The sequence below is a fragment of the Penaeus chinensis genome, chromosome 2, assembly GCF_019202785.1.
Source record: "Penaeus chinensis breed Huanghai No. 1 chromosome 2, ASM1920278v2, whole genome shotgun sequence".
NCBI classification, from domain to species: Eukaryota; Metazoa; Arthropoda; class Malacostraca; order Decapoda; family Penaeidae; genus Penaeus; species Penaeus chinensis.
In genome coordinates this window covers 20,263,871-20,281,587 of record NC_061820.1, presented here as the reverse complement: position 1 = coordinate 20,281,587, position 17,717 = coordinate 20,263,871, and the positions used below count along the sequence as shown (strand labels likewise).

At 39.8% G+C, this 17,717-nt stretch overlaps 1 protein-coding gene across 3 annotated transcripts in view; it reads right to left on the bottom strand.

The window, feature by feature from the left end:
• The window catches only part of LOC125030917 (RNA-binding protein FUS-like), a 30,860-nt gene extending 15,449 nt beyond the window's left edge, over nt 1-15,411 (bottom strand). The window contains exons 1-5 of one of the 3 annotated variants that reach the window (XM_047621282.1): nt 15,205-15,411; nt 3,673-3,879; nt 1,964-2,263; nt 1,356-1,452; nt 133-161 (exon numbers count right to left, since the gene is read on the bottom strand). In XM_047621282.1, the coding sequence (XP_047477238.1) occupies nt 133-161; nt 1,356-1,452; nt 1,964-2,263; nt 3,673-3,879; nt 15,205-15,217 (646 nt within the window). In that variant the 5' untranslated portion in view covers nt 15,218-15,411. The remainder of the gene's footprint in view (nt 1-132; nt 162-1,355; nt 1,453-1,963; nt 2,264-3,672; nt 3,880-15,204) is intronic. The other 2 variants (XM_047621300.1, XM_047621291.1) reach the window with 2 other exon arrangements.
• Nucleotides 15,412-17,717: the final 2,306 nt, after the last annotated feature.

Genomic DNA, 17,717 nt, shown 5'->3' with positions numbered 1-17,717 from the left:
AAAAAAGACAAAAATGACAAAAAATGGAGAGGGGAGGGGGATATTTAACACCCTCCATGAGGTCTTTCAAAAGAAGGTGGTCTACATTTGCAAAACCGAAGAAAAACCACAAGCACCTGATGGTGCTGTTACCTTTGTAATAACCTCTCCCTTGATCTCGTCTGTAAGGAGAACTTTTGACATCAGCAGCTCTGTTGGCACGATGTGGCTGAATTGTAGTAGGGCAGTCAGACAGTCAGGCAGTCATTGTCCAGTCAATAAAAGTAGCATAGATTCCAGAGTAACAAGCATTCCAGTGCATACATGGTTAATACATTCATTCAACTTTTGAGTCATGTTAACTGCAAGGCATAATAGAAGGCATGGACACACATGTGTGATAACCACATGGCATCAAGACCTGCTTGTCACCTGGCAGAGTAAACTCTTGAGCTGAAAGTCGGGTATAAGTCTGCTGGATTTACAGGCGAACAGACATCAAGGGAAGGTTGGTGATGTCCTCAACAGGATTACTTGGGTTTCTTCCTGCAAACTCTGCCTCTGGCCAATCAGCTGCCTCACTCTTACTCTCACCATCACCACCACCACCTCCACACAGGTTATTATTTAGCATATGTCACACTAAAACTCCAGAACTTACATATAATTTATATATTATAATGAGCAAAATTTCTAAATGAAAATTTCTTTGCGTGACTTATATAAAAATCCCCTATATGTTATATTATTCAGAAACTATTTTTCTTGTAAACTGCACAAAAATAATCTAATATCAGTTATCAAATATGTAAGTAAGTATGAATCACTGTGCCCTACATTACAATGTCATTCACACAATTTTTGGCGGATTTTGCATATCAAGAAGGTACTTTCAACACATTCATTTCACTCATATCATATGCACCAATGATGAATGTATACAACACAATAAACAGATACCAACTCTTGATTTCCCCGTCTGATCCATGTCTTACATAGGGATACGATTAACCTGTCAGAAAAACTAAGAATACAATTAAGTATTTGATTATAATACTCGAAAAAAAAAAAAATATAAATAAATAAAAAAATAAACAAAAAATAAAATTCTAGTAATATGAAAAACTGAAACCTGTATACCACACTAAAAGTAGTAACTTTCGAAATTTCCCTTAATGACCAATCCATAAAAATTACTCTGTGCTGAAATACACACCATGTAAGCCAAAGTACAATAAAATTGGCACTCCAGGTTTCTTCCTTGGAAGATTTCACATTGCAACCAACATGTTGAAACCCTCAGATCTCTCAACTCTGTGAGCAAGACTATCACACTATCAACACCCTCTAAGTGGTCTAGCGCTGGTTAAACTTACCTAGGAATGGGAGCCGGGGACTGCTTCAGCGGCGACCCGTACATGCCACCACAGCCTGGAGGGGCTGACAGGGGGGGAGGAGCCATGCCTAGACCACCTTGAAAAGTTCAGCAGTCTGCATTAGTACACACAGTATACTTGCCCACGACCTTGGGACACAACCATATCTCGGTCACTGAGAAATCTGCACGCCAACCTCTCCCCCAGCACCACTAACCAAACCCAGGTTCAGGAAAAGACTACAGCTGCATGGATGGACACTTAGGTCACACAGTTATTGAGGTTATCAATATGAATCTCATCCTCAAGTAATGAACAATACAAACACAAGATATGTAATGATATGATGCCTTCTCACTCATATAAACATAGATATATCCCTGTGTAAGATTACCTCTAGCTTTGTCAAAATTCAAGTCAAATTCTATCGCAACAACAATCATATGTTTCTTGTGTCCCATTTACCTATCATGATTCTTGTCAACTCACTGTTATTATCTAAAACACAATTACTACGGTTGGTCCAAAAGTAAGTCAAGTCATATCAGTCTTGTCAGTGCCAAATTCCTGGAAAATAAACACACAAAAACAATGGAGGTCAGACTTACTGTTGTATCCACCACCTTGCCCACCATAATTTCCATTTGAAGATGGTGGACCACCATAACTTCCCCCAGATGGAGGGCCTCCGCCATAGCCTCCTTGTGTTGGCGGTGGTCCTCCTAAATTTCCTTGGGCAGGAGGAGTTGAGAAGTTAGCATTGGGCTGACTACCATATGCAGTGCTTGTAGGTGTCTGTCCATAGCTTCCAGAGCCGTAGGTACTGTTTTGTTCATAACTGCTGTACCCTCCACCACCTGGTGCTGACTGAACTGGAGCCTGAGTTGGCGGCGGATGTCCGTACCCACCTGGTAGTAGTAGCTTAACCTCAGTCACTCTTCTCATTACCTATACATTACTCAACCATTCAGCAATTCTATTTGTGACATTCTTTTTCCTCCTAATCAGTGACAATCACCAGTATCAAGTATCTTAACTTCAATCTATATCCTTCCCCATTTCTTAACTGCAATCAACACAAAGGGGAAAGGAAGATGTAAAAAAATAACTCTAGGAATACTTACCAATTAAACTATGGCAATTTCTCAGCTCCTTTAAACATTCCTCATCTTTAACCATTTTCTAGCTTTCATAAGATCAGCAATAATGACATCTACCTAGATTCTCATCCAAATATTCACCTTTGGACACTATATACTTGAGAATTCCCATTTTTACAAAATATATAATTTAGTTAAAATGGAAGAAAAAAGTTGGTTGAGTACAGAAAATTTTACAACAGCTTTTACACCATTTAAAAAAACTAAAATCTTAAGAGAAACAGCATAATATGATCAAATGGCTCTCTATTCAACATTCCCAACAGCCATACGATAAAACAATTCCAAGCTACATGCATTTTCTTTCCAGTAACAATACTCATTTACATGTCACATACTATAGTCCAGAAACTAGTTTGCTGGATTTTTATTTCTTCCCTCAAATGTATTTTTGGGAACACACAACACAAAGGTATCATTAGGACACATGGGGAGTAGGGAGAAGGGGCACTTGTTCATAAATGAACATTGGAGAGCTACAAGATATACTGTTTCATAGCATCTTACTTCATACTTCACTTCATTAGGCTATTAGCAACAGTCAGCCCAACAAGGACTTGTGTGGTTATTTTCATAAATAATTTCAACTATCAGCATATAGAAACCAGTGTTTACTACAAAGAGGAACATTAGCTGCTGCAGTGCAGAGAATCAAAATTTTCATCACACTTTAATAATGATACCTAACACTACAGTTTATAAATGATGATTAACCTTTTCAAGTGCATTCCATCAGGCATTCCTCCCATTTCTGTTATCTTGCACATCTCATTTACTCTCTAATTTCATTCAAATTACAAAAGACAGCTCGTGATTTCCCCCCACACACAATACTTCTTATGCTATATACAGATTCTCATCTTGGGAATGTTTTCAGCTTCACCAGCAGACTTTTCTCTCCTGAGCCTACTTGTGAATAATGCACACACATCTATAAACTGACCATATTAACTGCATAATAAATAGCTATTCTGTCAGCAGCCATCGCTCAATATTTTGCAATGAGGTTCATTGCTATCTCTGACATGACACCACCTGAAACTATATATAATTATACTAGTAATGACAAAACAATAGCAAAGAAAAAAGTAAAAATAAGATAGAAAAAAGATAGGAAGGAAGAAAGGAAGAAAAAGACCAGAACCCTTCTTCCTCACCTTGTGGAGGTGGGGCACTGTATGAAGGGGGTGCTGCGTAAGGAGCTTGTCCCTGCGAGAAGCCTTGTGGAGGAGGGGTTGAGTATGCCCCGTAGTGTGGCTGTTGTGGGGGGAATGCTGGGGCTGGAGGTGTGGCGGCATTAGGAGCACCACCATAACTACCATAGCTACCAGCACCAGCACCAGCGCCACTGCCGTAACTGTATTCTGAAAATACATTGTGCTATCAAAGCCTGATCCTGTTTGAAGTCAAGAGTACTTCCTTACTCTATGGTTCATTATTGTAACCACTTCAAAGGTTTACTACAATCAATACCTGGTTTACAGCTCTTCACTATTCTCAGCATTTACAGAAGCCCTAACAGACCTCAATGAACATCAAGTGGATTGAAAATACACACTATTTCACTGAAAACATTTTTTTAAAATCTGCAAACTGCACATTACACATATACATACATGCACATACACACAAACAAATGCATACATACAAAAGTTAAGGCATTATGGTACAAATGACTTATCTTGCATGCTTGAGTAGTTTAAATCCATTACCAACATTCAACAACCTCCAGCATATATTATTACCTTGCTATATTTTCCACTAGTGCCCATATTTCTGCAAGAAATATGAGATGGATTTGGTTCTTGTGCTTTTCCATTTCCAATTGTACATGTATAGCTTACTATTTGTTTTGTTTATTTGTGCGCTAATTACTGTGTGACTTTCTCTTTGTATGCCTATAGAAAAATTTAAGTGGTTATACCAACCCCTGTAATGAACATACACCTATATACAAATGTGTACACAGAGATGGGTTGCAAAAACCTATATACAAATGTGTACACAGAGATGGGTTGCAAAAACCTATTGCCCAATAGAAAGGCTAAAAGGGAACTTTCTGTTGCTACCAGGGAACACTTTCATGGGTATTTTTCCTGCACTCAGTTTGAATGGAAAATATAACAGATGAAAACACAAATACACCCACCCACTGACCAACACACGTACACAAACATTGTAAAGAACACCGTCTCTAATTTCAAATAAGTTATCAATAAATTAAGAATTAATATAGTATTGTCTCATTCATCCCCCCCCCCCCAATTGAGTAGCTATCCCCAGTTCTCTCCCTCTCTCTGAAAGGATGCTAAATTCTGAAGTCTTCATATATGATGATACTTGTTTACATATTGGCAGTAAGCAGGAGCTTCAATCTGCCAGATCTTCTTTGTACACACAATCGATGGATGACCACCAGCCAATGACCCAGATAATGTGACCAAGTCATGAAAAAATTTGATTTGAGGAATGAGCAACGTGAACATGCCATCATGGAAAAATTTGGTAGAGGCCCCGGAATGACAGGAACTTGCTGTCATGAGAATTTCAGCTGGAGGCTGGGGTGACGGAAGGGACTTGCCATGCGTGCACAAACCTCTTGGGAAGCGCTTAGATTTAGTAGATATTTAGGAAGTTATTATTTCCATCTATAAACAAGTGTGGAATGTACCATCCATTATCCATGACTGGAAGAGCATTGGCTCCAGTTACCATAGCAATTATTGCAGTGTGCTTGAAAAGGCTTAGAACATAATGTATATGCACAAACTGAGTTGACATTAGCATGATGTAAGCAAAGCTATAGGAGTTTATGATAATGACTTTGTTGTACACAGTATATGGAAAAGATAAATTTATGGTGTTCACACTTTTCATCTATGATATTTCCAGTGTACACTGAAAATGAAGAGTTCATCTATAACTGGTAAATAATAATAATAATAGTAATAATAATAGTAATAGTAATAATAATAATAATAATAATAATAATAATAATAATAACAATAATAATGATAATAATGATAATAAAAAATTCTAAGCTGTGCACTCGTCAAGCTATCCAATAACAGCCAATCATAAAGAAGACTTTCATGCTACTTATTGTTTTGGGTAATGTCCGCACTACCATTTGGTTTCTCATCTAATAAGGAACCAATCCAAGCTCTATCCTGTCAGAATGTACTTGAGGATGTTTGCTGATCGTAACCACTTACTTACTGAAATCAGTAAGGTATACTCTAGTAAACTTAAGAAAAGTTCAGGCAAGAAACGGAAAACTAAAGTTTACTTCTGTAATCTTGGTAAGTATAAGGAGGAACAGGAGTACAGGCATAGGAATAATGGTTTTGGTGTTATTGGAGATGCACATGTAGTCAGAATTAGCAACTTTTTGTCCTTCCCAAGGTCATAGCCTTGCCAGGGTATCATTTGTATATAATGCATCTCATACAGTATTTATTTGCTAATATAAAAATATGTAAAATTAAATATGGCACAGTTTTGAAACAAAAACATTTGCCTTGGTTCAATGGGGCAGAGATCAGGGGCAGGGGGCAGTGCACTGAAGAGGATGTTAAGGGGAGTATTTTAAATAATTTCTCTTAAAAAACGAGAGCTTTGTACATTTATAAATGACATATGTTTTCCATTAAGATTCCCATGCAAATGTTGTAGCTTATGTCAGGGTCTGTGTGTCAGCAGAGTACATGGTACTAATGTTAAAAATAAAAGTATAAACAATGATATTTCAGTTTGGATTTGCTCTAACGGATCCACTGTTGGCAAACTCGTTTTGATTTGAAATGATTAGTTTCTATTGTAAAGAGCACTTCAGTAAGAAGACCACATCGGGGGTGGAAATTTGAACTTCGGAAAAATAAGTGAAATATTGAAAGATGATCTTACACAATACCTGCTCCAAAATAAAAAATATATGGAACCTTGAAATGGTCTTCTACATTTGTTTTGTAAGGAGTTAATACAGCTACTGAACCTTCATACATTTCTAGTAAAAAATCCAACCTGTGGATGCTACCATAGGCTGTAGGTACCAAAAATATGCAAAAAACTGACCCTATCCAGGATTCTGATTATCTTGTTCACATATTTGCAAAGATAATGCACTTAAATGACAGAACAGTAGCACTATGCTGGTTTACCATGCCCAACAGACATTCTTTACAAATATCAATTTGAGAAATTTATCTAGGGCAACCGATAATTTATTTCTTTATGCAAAAGATGGGTTTAGTACTCTTAAATGAGGATGATTAATTTGGTTAATCTTATATGCATGCGTTTCATACATAACAACCTTCTCGGAAATTAAAACCACCCAGGGACCCGCTCCCCTCCCCCCTTGAAGCATGGGAAAAATTTAGCAGCCCCTTAATGTTGAAGGGCTGTGAGGTGTGGAGGTAATAGGGATTGGTGCACACACCAAAAGCCATGTGGGTGTGTCAATTGTAACAAAAACTTTATTGCACAGACCACATCGTCTCTCTAGGTAGTTCATACCTCTGTGCAATAATAACTATAAGTAAGATTGTTATTTGTGTGGAAAAATTCTGTAAATATTAAATTTTCTGTGATGATGGGAAGTTCCTGTCACTCCGGTTATCAACCACTCAAACCAATTTTTTCATGACATGACGGTCACATCGTAAAAAATCATTGAAGTTAACCAAAAAAATTATTGATTGTAATTGTATGTGTGACACATGGCTCACCACCCTGTAGTTTCAGCAAACACATTCTAAAGTTTCTTTAGTTTTTGTTTTGCTGAGTAAATCATACTAATTCCCAAAAATATAGTACAAAGCTGACAAAATATAACTATCACATTTGATCAACATTGTCCACTCAGTGCTCCCAATTTTCAGCGCCATCTTGCCATGCATGTTGATGAGATGAAGATATTATCAGGGGAGGAGGGAGGCAGAGCCCCCATTAACCCCATCCTTTGGACCTGCCCAATCATGGAGTCAGGGACTTTGGGAGTGTATCAGTACCGGAAAAAAAAAAAAAAAAAAAAAAAAAAAAAAAAAAGATTCATGCATATAACATTGTGAATAATTGTCACAAGGGTAATTGGTACTGAGAGCGATGCTCCCTCCAGAGACTAAGTTCCAAAGTCTGAATTTATATATTTCCTCTACCCAATCCTGCAGAAATCAAAGAAAATGATTTATGAAACATTAGAAAGTCAATTTTTCGAAAACCCAAGCCAAATTTCTGTCCCGAAAAGCACACACACACAAAAAAAAAAAAAAAAAAAAAAAAAAAAAAAAAAAAAAAAAAAAAAAAAATGGATATCGGCTAATGAAACTCTATGGATGCCCCCACCATCTCTGAAAGTCTATGGACCAATGTGCCAACTTTCAAAAAACTCTATTGGAGTCAAACCCACTGTTTGGTAAAAATCTATGAGAGTTCACATAATCCAGATCCCCCATGGTAATCGTTCAATGTGTCCTAACCAATAAACCAACCTAACTTTTACCCTGTGGGGTTTATATACCACGATCTATATATTCCCTAGCCAGGTGGTTTTATCTTGAATCCCCAGGGTAAAACCACAAACACCAAACTTTTGGAGTTTGTGGTTTCTAATCACTTTGTTGGACTGACACTAATGTATTTGTTCTATATATCCACTATATGGCTTTAAACATGACCCTTAATTGAAGCAACACACCTAAAATGAAAAATTTCTCAACGAATGGCATCAAATGGCCTGTCAAATCTCCCAGTGGCAAAACGTGCATGTCCACGAGGTTATTGTACAAAATTGTGTAAAAAATTAACAAAACACATAAAAGTATAATAAATATAAATATAATAAAATGATTTTCTGAAATGGTAAGCCAAGTTTCAAGTGATGTTATAACAAATGGTTTACTCACACATACCTAATCATACAGGGAAACCTAAAATCCAACCCGCCTCTTAACCCATTTCTGCCGGGCCACACCTTGCATTGTCATAACAAACCGCTCGATCTATGGAGTGCAGCTGTATGCCGCGGCGACGCACCAAAGCGCTACGGGCTGGGCATCTGGCTTGATGTAGTGAACTCCCGTGCTCAAAGTCAGCTCGTTGCCATTAATCTCCAGAGTGTAGTTTTATATTCATTTTCTTAACCTAGTGAAAAACAGTTAAGTGGGAAGACTGTTATATATAGTGGAACTTCCCGCTTGACTCGCTCTAGGGACAAGCCTCCCCACCACCTTTATTACCACAGTGCCAAGTGATATTTTTGTTTGTTTCCTCTACCCAACTATCTTGGGGGATGCGTGGGGAACCGGGGGTTGAAGGGAGGGGAGGGATAATGGATGGCAATGGATGTCAATAGGAACCTGCAAAAATCAAAGTCAATTTTTTGAAAACCCGAGCCAAATTTCTGTCCCCAAAAGCACAAAAAACGAAGGAAATCGGCCAGTGAAATGCATCTTTGAAAGTCTACGGATTGACGTGCCAACTTTCAAAAAACTCTACGGGAATCAAACCCAATGCTCGGATTTCACATTATCCAGATCCCCTGTGGTAATTGTACAATGCGTCCTAACCAATAAACCAACCTAACCTTAACCCTGTAGCTTTCATACACTACGATGTATATATTCCCTAGCCAGGGGCTCTGCCCCCAGGACCCCCGTGGTATTATATGCGCCTAGCCAGGGGGCTATGCCCCCTGGACCCCCTAGTAATATACAAACCTAACCTAGCTTAGCCTAGCCTAACCAAACCTAGCCTAATTATATGCGCCTAGCCAGGATACTATATGCATCTAGCCTGGGGGCTATGCCCCCTGGACCCCCGTGGCTTTAAGAAAATACGATCTATATATTCACTAGCCAAGGTTTTTTCGACATTTGGGGCACTTATTGGGCTCAAATATCAAGTCGAGATAGATACTATTATCTATTTGTTCTATATATCCACTATATGCCTTAAAAAATTACCCGGAATCGACGCAACACACTTAAAACGTGACACTTCTCACTGGTGTTTAGGAACTAATGGCGACTGATGAAGTGTCAAATCTCCCGGTGGAAAAACGCACATGTGCACATGGTTATTGTGCAAAATAGTGTAAATAATTACCAAAGCACGTAAAAGAAGTATAATAAAAGTAAAACAATTCATTAAATACATGAATTCGGAAAAACAGTCTCTGGTAATTACAAAATAATCATTTTCACAAGCGAGTAGTAATACATGGACTAGTTCATAGATCGCAATAATGAGTTACGTGTCACATTTGTTTTGGTCCTGGCAAGGTAAACATGGATGGGCAATATCCATTTTGCTCTACCTCCATGCGTCTCTCTCGATAACATTAACCATTAAGGTAAACGAGGAGGAATGTTGTTAAAAAGTTAAGAATGTATAACAGAAATAAAGAAAAACAAAATAAAATGCATATACATTTGAGAAAGCGGTAATTGTTACCGAGAGCGACACTCCCTCCCAGAGACTAAGTTCCAAAATCTGATTTTTTTTTATGTTTCCTCTACCCAACGATCTTGGGGGGTTGAAGGGCGGGGGGTTATGGATGGCACTGGATGTCAATAGGAACCTGCAGAAATCAAAGAAAGTCATTTATGAAACCTTGAATAGTTGATTTTTCGAAATCCTGAACCAAATTTCTGTCCCGAAAAGCACAAAAATCTACAGGAATAAAACCCAGTATTCAGTAAAAATCTATGGGATTTCACATAATCCAGATCCCGTGGTAATCGTACAATACGTCCTAACCAATAAACCTACCTAACCTTAACCCTGTAGGCCTTTATACACTATGATCTATATATTCCCTAGCCAGGGGGCTCTACCTCCTGGACCGCCGTGGTATTATATGCGCCTAGCCAGGGGGCTATGCCCCCTGGGCCCCCGTGGCTTTAACCCAATACCGCCAGGGAAAGTGAACAAAAATTGGGAAAATGCTGTGCCTATTTTCTATACTTTTTGTGAAATGTCAGCCCATAGATGGCTCTGCTAGTGTTTAGCCATAAAGGAGTCAATTAGTAAACTTTGTGACCGTACCTGATTTGAAATAGTGGGAAAAACATTATTTTTTACTACTTTTTATTAGTGCTATGAATATTAATGGTGTTATTCTTATTATAAACATAATTATTATAATGTTTTTTAACATTACTAACAGCAAAATAAGATAACGTAAAATATTTTGTAAATCAGAGAAAAGTGTAAACTGGCTCATTGGTGGCTTAGTACAAGTGTAGCCATCTATGTGTAAAAACAATCAAACAAGTACTCACAGTGGGGATAGCACATGTGAACACGTCATACCCGTCGGCATTGGGTTAAAGAATAAAATCTATATATTCCCTAGCCAAGGGGCTCTGCCCTCTGAACCTCCAGGGTAAAACCACATACCTTTATATAGCAAAAGTCCGAACTTTTCTTCGCTTCCATCTATGTTCCGAATTCCTTGGTTTCTAATAACTTTTTTCGGCAATTAGGGCACTTGTTGGGCTCAAATATCATGCTGAGATAGATACGAACATCTATTTGTTCTATAAATGCACTATATGGCTTTAAAAATGACCCAGAATCGAAGCAACGCACTTAAAGTGTAACACCTCACCGGCGTTTCGGAACGAATGGCGTTTCACGGTTTGTCAAATCTCCCCGTGGAAAAACGCGCATGTGCACAGGGTTATTGTGCAAAATAGTGTAAATAATTACCAAAGCTCGTAAAAGTATAATAAAAGTAAAAATTTGTTAAATACATGAATTAGGAAAAACAGACACTGGTAATTACAAAATAATCATTTTCACAAGCACATAGTAATACATGGACTATGCCATGTAGATCGCAATAATGAGTTACGCGTCACATTTGTTTTGGTCCTGGCAAGGTAAACATGGATGGGGACTTGGTCTCATAGTGGTGACATGCAGAGCCTTTTTGTCATTTCCCCGGAAATATGAGGCCGCTGCAGATTTAGTTGTATGGATTCCTACTCTATTTTCTATGCTCTACAAGATGGCAATATCCATTTTGCTCTACCTCCATGCAACGCTCTCGGTAACACTAACCAAGAAAGCAACCAAAGAGATGTAACATCAAGAGGAAGGTAATGAGGAATATGAAAAAATAATGGAAAAAAAAAAAAAAAAAATTACTAATTGGAAGGGATTTCTAGGTTTGTCAACAGAAAATACAACTCTTAACCCCTTGGTGACGGGTGAAGAAGAAGGTGAAGATGATGATGAAGATGATGATGAAGAAGAAGAAGAAGAAGAAGAAGAAGAAAGAAAAAAAACTACGCTCTGGCAATCAATGGCAACATGCCGACTTTGAGAGCGGGAGTTAGGTACATTGAGCTGAATCACTGCCTCGTAGCGCTTTGGCACGCTACGTAACCCCTTCAGACCCGTCATGAAGGGGCAACAGAAAATGCAACCATTATAAAAAACTGGGAGTTATAGAAAACAAGACATTAGGGACTGGCTGTGAGGGTGTTGTGGCCTTTGTCATTGCCATTTCCTGGTAAATATGAGACCGCTGCAGATAATCCAGTATTGTTTCCTACTCGGCTCTACAAGATGGGAGTGTCCATTTTCCTCTCTCTCTGTGTAATGCTCTCAGTAACATTAACTGAAGATGTGAATGGTAATGCCAGGAGAAAAGGATAAAGGTCATATAAAGTGCTGCTCAAAGTGCAAGTTCAATTGGTGCTCCCAATTTTCAGCTCTATCTTGCCATAATACTGAGGTGAAGACAATGTTTGGTTAACTTTCTGACTATTACAATCGAGTCTTCCCTTACAGTATTTATATCATCAGATTTGTTCTTGTGTGATGAGAACGAATCTGATGATAATCACCGTCACATTCTCCGGCCGACAATCTTGATGTGATTTGATAAGTCCTGATAGCAGGGGAGGGCATGAAATAGATCAGGGAAATTACGGGGTAAAACAGGCTTAAATAAGAAAAATAGAAAACAGAAATGTGTAAAACAAGCACAAAAAAACGCTTAAAATTGGCTAATGAAACTCTACAGACATTGCCGCCATCTTTGAAAGTCTATGGACTGACGCGCCAAAGCCATCGTTCGGCAAAAATCTACGGTATTTCACATAATCCAGATCCCCTGTGGTAATCATGCAATGTGCCTAACCAATAAACCAACCTAACCTAACCCTGTGGGATTTATACAGTATGATATATATTCCCTAGCTGGGGGGCTATGCCCCCTGGACCCCCCTTTTGTTAGCACTTTTTGCCAAGTTTTATTCAATTCATTATAAAGAATGTTAGTGACATATCATCAATCTGAAGGATACAGATGAGCTGCATAATAAGAAATAGTTTTGCTTGGAAATCAAAAGATGCTCCATGCAGATTCGTAAGAAACACTTGGAGCAACTGGCACAAGAGCAAGAGGTTAGCCTGGCTGCCATAATGTTGCAAAATTTGCCTTTACCTACCATAATAAACATTTACCAATAACACTGTAATGATGTTTGATGATAAAAGTGACAATACTGATAAAATAATATCTAAATATGAAGGTCATGCTCTGGCAAAAGCTTAACCCATTCGTGATGGGCATGTCATGTATCTGTGACATGCCCACTGTAAGTTTACGTGTTTAATTGTTTTTACACATAGATGGCTACACTTGTACAAAGTCACCAATCAGCCAGTTACGAGTACTGCCTGTCTCGACTGTTTACCCTTTTCTTTAAGTTATGAAAGTATTTTACGTTGTCTTATTTTGCTATTAATATTGTTTATAACATTATAGTAATTATGGTGTTTAAAATAAAAATAACACCATCGATATTCATAGCAATAGTAAAAAATATATTTTCCCGCTAATTCAAGGAAAGGTGAAATCAGGTAAGGCAGAACCATCTAGGTGTAGACATTTCACAAAAAATATAAAAAATTTGCACATCATTTTTCCCATTTTATGTTCCTTTTCCCCAACGCGAAAAGGGTTAAAGGAAACTGAGGAAGTGATTGACAGTCTGTATTGTTCTGATATAGGAGGTAATTAAGGTAATCAAGCAGTAATGTTATTAAATTGTCAAGAATGGTTAATAGAAATAAGGAAATACAAAATAAAAATACTTATATATTTGAGAAAGCAACCTAAGAGATTTAGTATCATAAAAAATAAGAGGAAAGGTAATTAGGAGTATGAAAAAATAATGATGAAAATAAATAAATAAGAAGAAATGACTTCCAGGTTTGTCAACAGAAAAAGTGATTATTATAGAAAATGTATAAAATGGAACTACAGAAAATGAGACAAAGGACTCTGAGGGTGTTGTGGTCTCTGAGCGGCAACATGCATACCTTATTTCTGTCATTTCCTGGTAAATACGAGGGCGCTGACGATAAACCTGTATTGATTCCTACTCTATAAAATGGCAGTGCCCATTTTCCTCTATTTTTGTGCGATGCTCTTGGTAACATTAACTGAATTAACATTCTGCATACTGGACATGGGCTTGAGAAGGGTAGCAGGCCCTTGATAGGGATAGTTTTAGGGTTTGCAATCTGCTAACAAAGACAACAGCCAGCTTTTTCCAAGGCTGCTTCAAGTACTCCAAGTATTTGTTACTAAGAGCAATGCTTCCTACAGAGACAGTATCCCAATACCAGGGTATCACTAGAACCCAAAATACAAACCTAACCTTACCTACCTTCTACTAATTCCCTAGACAGGCGTGTGTGTGTGTGGGGGGGGGGGGGGGGCTTTACCTCCCTTGATTAGCATTTCTTATTGTGGACTGAGTCTCTGAATAGTGATATGCAGCAGATATGCTACAGGTGTATCTGTGCTGTTTGTGACCATTTTTTATGTTCTTTAAGAGAGCAGTGTCCATTCCCCTCTATCTCTTGGCGTTGCTCTCGGTAACATTAACCGCCCTCCCCACTGATGGATCCTATATCATTGCTACTATTGCTATTTGCCAAACAAAACCACTATCAATGCTCATTACCAGCAGAAATCCACCAATGCTAACCTTAAGGATCTAAGGATACAGCCCTATTCTTGCAAGACGGCAGATTGGCCTTTCAACACCCAAGGACAGCACCTCTCTGTGCAGGGCTCTGCTGCAGCATGCTGTGTGGAGCCCTGGCTCTGCTGCTGGATCAAGCTGTGGTAGTTTGGATGATATCCAAATTTTACCAATTTAATAGCTCTTGGTTGTGGGTCATGGCAAAATTTCCTTTAATTCTTGTGTTCTTTCGCGTCGATTGTTCTCAGGGTCGACCCACATTGGTGCGTCCCCAAGCCCGCGGCAGCCTTTCCTCGCCTACAATGCGCGAGGCTCGAGGCGCTCCCGCCGGGCCGCCTCCGAGGCTTCGGTCGAGGCCCAGCCGCTCGGCGGCGCGGCAGCCTCCTCCCCGGGAGCTCCGGCCCCCGGAGGAAGCCCCGGAGGAAGCCCCGGAGGAAGCCCCGGGCCCGAGCGCGACCCCGGGGGAAAGGCTGCGGCCCACGTGAGGCCCTTGCCCTGTCAGCGGCCCTGGCTTCGGCCCGAAATGCCCACGGCAGATAACGGCTCCATGCCCACCTCTCGCATGGCAGGCGTGAGGCAGAAAAACGGCCGAGGCGGGAGCGGAGAACTTGAAACAATTTCCGGGAGAACAAATTCCTGTCAGAATTATAACATACAGCCTGCGAGTTAACTTACGTGTGTCCCCCATTTTGTACCCTTCTTAAGAAATCTTCTCCAAGGCAGAAAACTTGCTGCGCCACCAGCTCTGGAACTCGCTGAGCGGCGGAAGATAAAATGTCTCGAGAGCCACAACAAATATTCGTGAGAAGAGCGTTGTGGCCGCGTTGTCGGTCCCTGCGACGCCGCCTGCGATTGGCCGGCCACGCGCACTCGCTCCGCGCATCCAGGGACCTTGCGGATAAATGCTTAGTAACTACTCTAAAAAAAAACACGAACTTTGGGATCTATGTGTAATGTGAGCGATTATTTAAGTTTTCCAATTGGAAACTATACTTTATTGGCTTTATTCGAAAAAAATGCGATCGATATGCAATTAAGGAGCTTGAAGATAAAGGCTACGACCATCTCGCAGTGATTTTAGGCTTATTGGTGTCTTGTAGATAGATGAAACACAATTCTTTTCTTAACAACTTTACCTTTATATACATACATATATATATACATATATATATATATATATATACAAATAAATTGTGTGTGTGTGTGTGTGTGTGTGTGTGTGTGTGTGTGTGTGTGTGTGTGTGTGTGTGTGTGTGTGTGTGTGTGTGTGTGTGTGTGTGTGTGTACATACATATATAAAATATATATATATATATATATATATATATATGTTCCTACACACACATATGTATATATATGTGACCATATGTATATGATCATGGTAATAATGATAATGATAATAATAAGGATGATAATTATGATAATGATGATGATAATGATGGTGATGTTAATGGTAATGATAATTATAATAATAATAATAACAATAATAATAATAATAATAATAATAATAATAATAATAACAATAATAATAATAATAATAATAATAATAACGATTATAAGGATAATAATAATAACAAAAATAGTAATAATGATATTGATAATAATAATGACAACAACAATAATAATCATAATAATAATAATAATGATAATAATTTTCTTTCAATTCCATATCTTTCCGTAATAGCTCATTGCAATACTTATGTCTAAAACAGTGTCGCATCATATGCATATGTATTTTCCCTCCCTCCCTTCCCTCCTTTCTCTCGCCCTTTCCCTCTTTTACTCTCTCACTCTTTAACTCCCTCTCCCCTCTCTCGCTCCCTTTCCCTCCCTTTCTTTCTCTCTCTCTCTCTCCTTTCCCCTACCCCCTCTTTCTCCTTCTCTCCCTGATCTCTCTTCTCTTTCCTTTCCCCCTCTCCCTCCCCTCTGTCTATCAGTTTTTCTCCCTCTATCTCCTCCCTTTCACGCCCTCTTCTCACCCCTACCTTACTCACTCACACTCACTCTCTTTCCTCCCTCCCTCACACACAGTTACTCTCTCTCTACCTCTCCTCTCCTCACTCACTTCCTCTCTTTATTTTTCCTCCATCACTTCCTCTCTCTCTCTGTTCCTGCTTCCCCCCGTCCCCCTTACTATCTATCTCTCTTTTCTCTCACCTCTCTCCTCCTCTACCCTCCAACTTCCCCTTCTCTACTTCGCGCCTTCTCTCTCCGTCCCGCTCTGAATGTATCCGCCGTGGTGATCGGGCGTGTTTTTGCATCCTCTCCGCCTCAGCCAAACAGCTTAGCAAACTATGACATCTCGTGGCCCTGCAACGTCAGAGAGAAACCCACCACCCTGGGTCAATGGGGGCCTTTCAGAGATTTCCCAGGTTCTCCCTTGTGGAGCCAGCGTGAGCTCTTATCCCATGTAATAGGGGATCCTCAACCCATGGTATCGAACTCCCCTCCAGGGAAATGGGACTTCCACCCAAGAAAATGGGCCCCGCAGGTCACTCCCTTTTCTGATCGGAATGCTCTCTGAACAGCAGTCGGCATTATATAAAAATATTGGCCAGAAGCAGGACTGCGACGAGGCAACAGCGCGAGAAGTTGCAACTGTCACTCGGAGGTTACTACTGTGGCTGGGCACCACGATGGGTTAGGACTGAGCTCAGTCGAGTCAGCACCAGCTGGCTCACGGTGTTCGAGTCGGCATTGTGGCACGGGCAGGGCTCCCCTTATAGGCATAACCCAGGCGAGGCTCAACTTATTTGAAAAGGAATAAAGAGCCGGTCACATTAATCTATTCTGTCCAGGGATCCCTTTACAGACCAATCCCTCTCTGTAGCTGATCAGACTTCGGCGATGCTATCTGGGGATGCTAGGGCAGAATAGACTAGTGTGACCTTCGCTTTAGCCAGATATGCGAAGCTGAACCTCCCCTGGCTCCCCTTTTGTCCATGGAGGGAGCCCGGCCTGTGCCGACTCGGTTAGAGTATGCCAGGCTGGTGCTGACTCAACTGACCTTAGTCCTTACCCACCGTGGTGCCCAGTCACAACAATAACCTCTGGACGAGTATTGAAACTTCTCGCGCATAGGTGGGACGCGAACCGCCGACACGTTACCATTGTACTAACCCGGAACCTTAACTTAATTGATTTATCTTTAAACTTAAGAACAAACCTAAGCCTCCGGGGTAGTATAA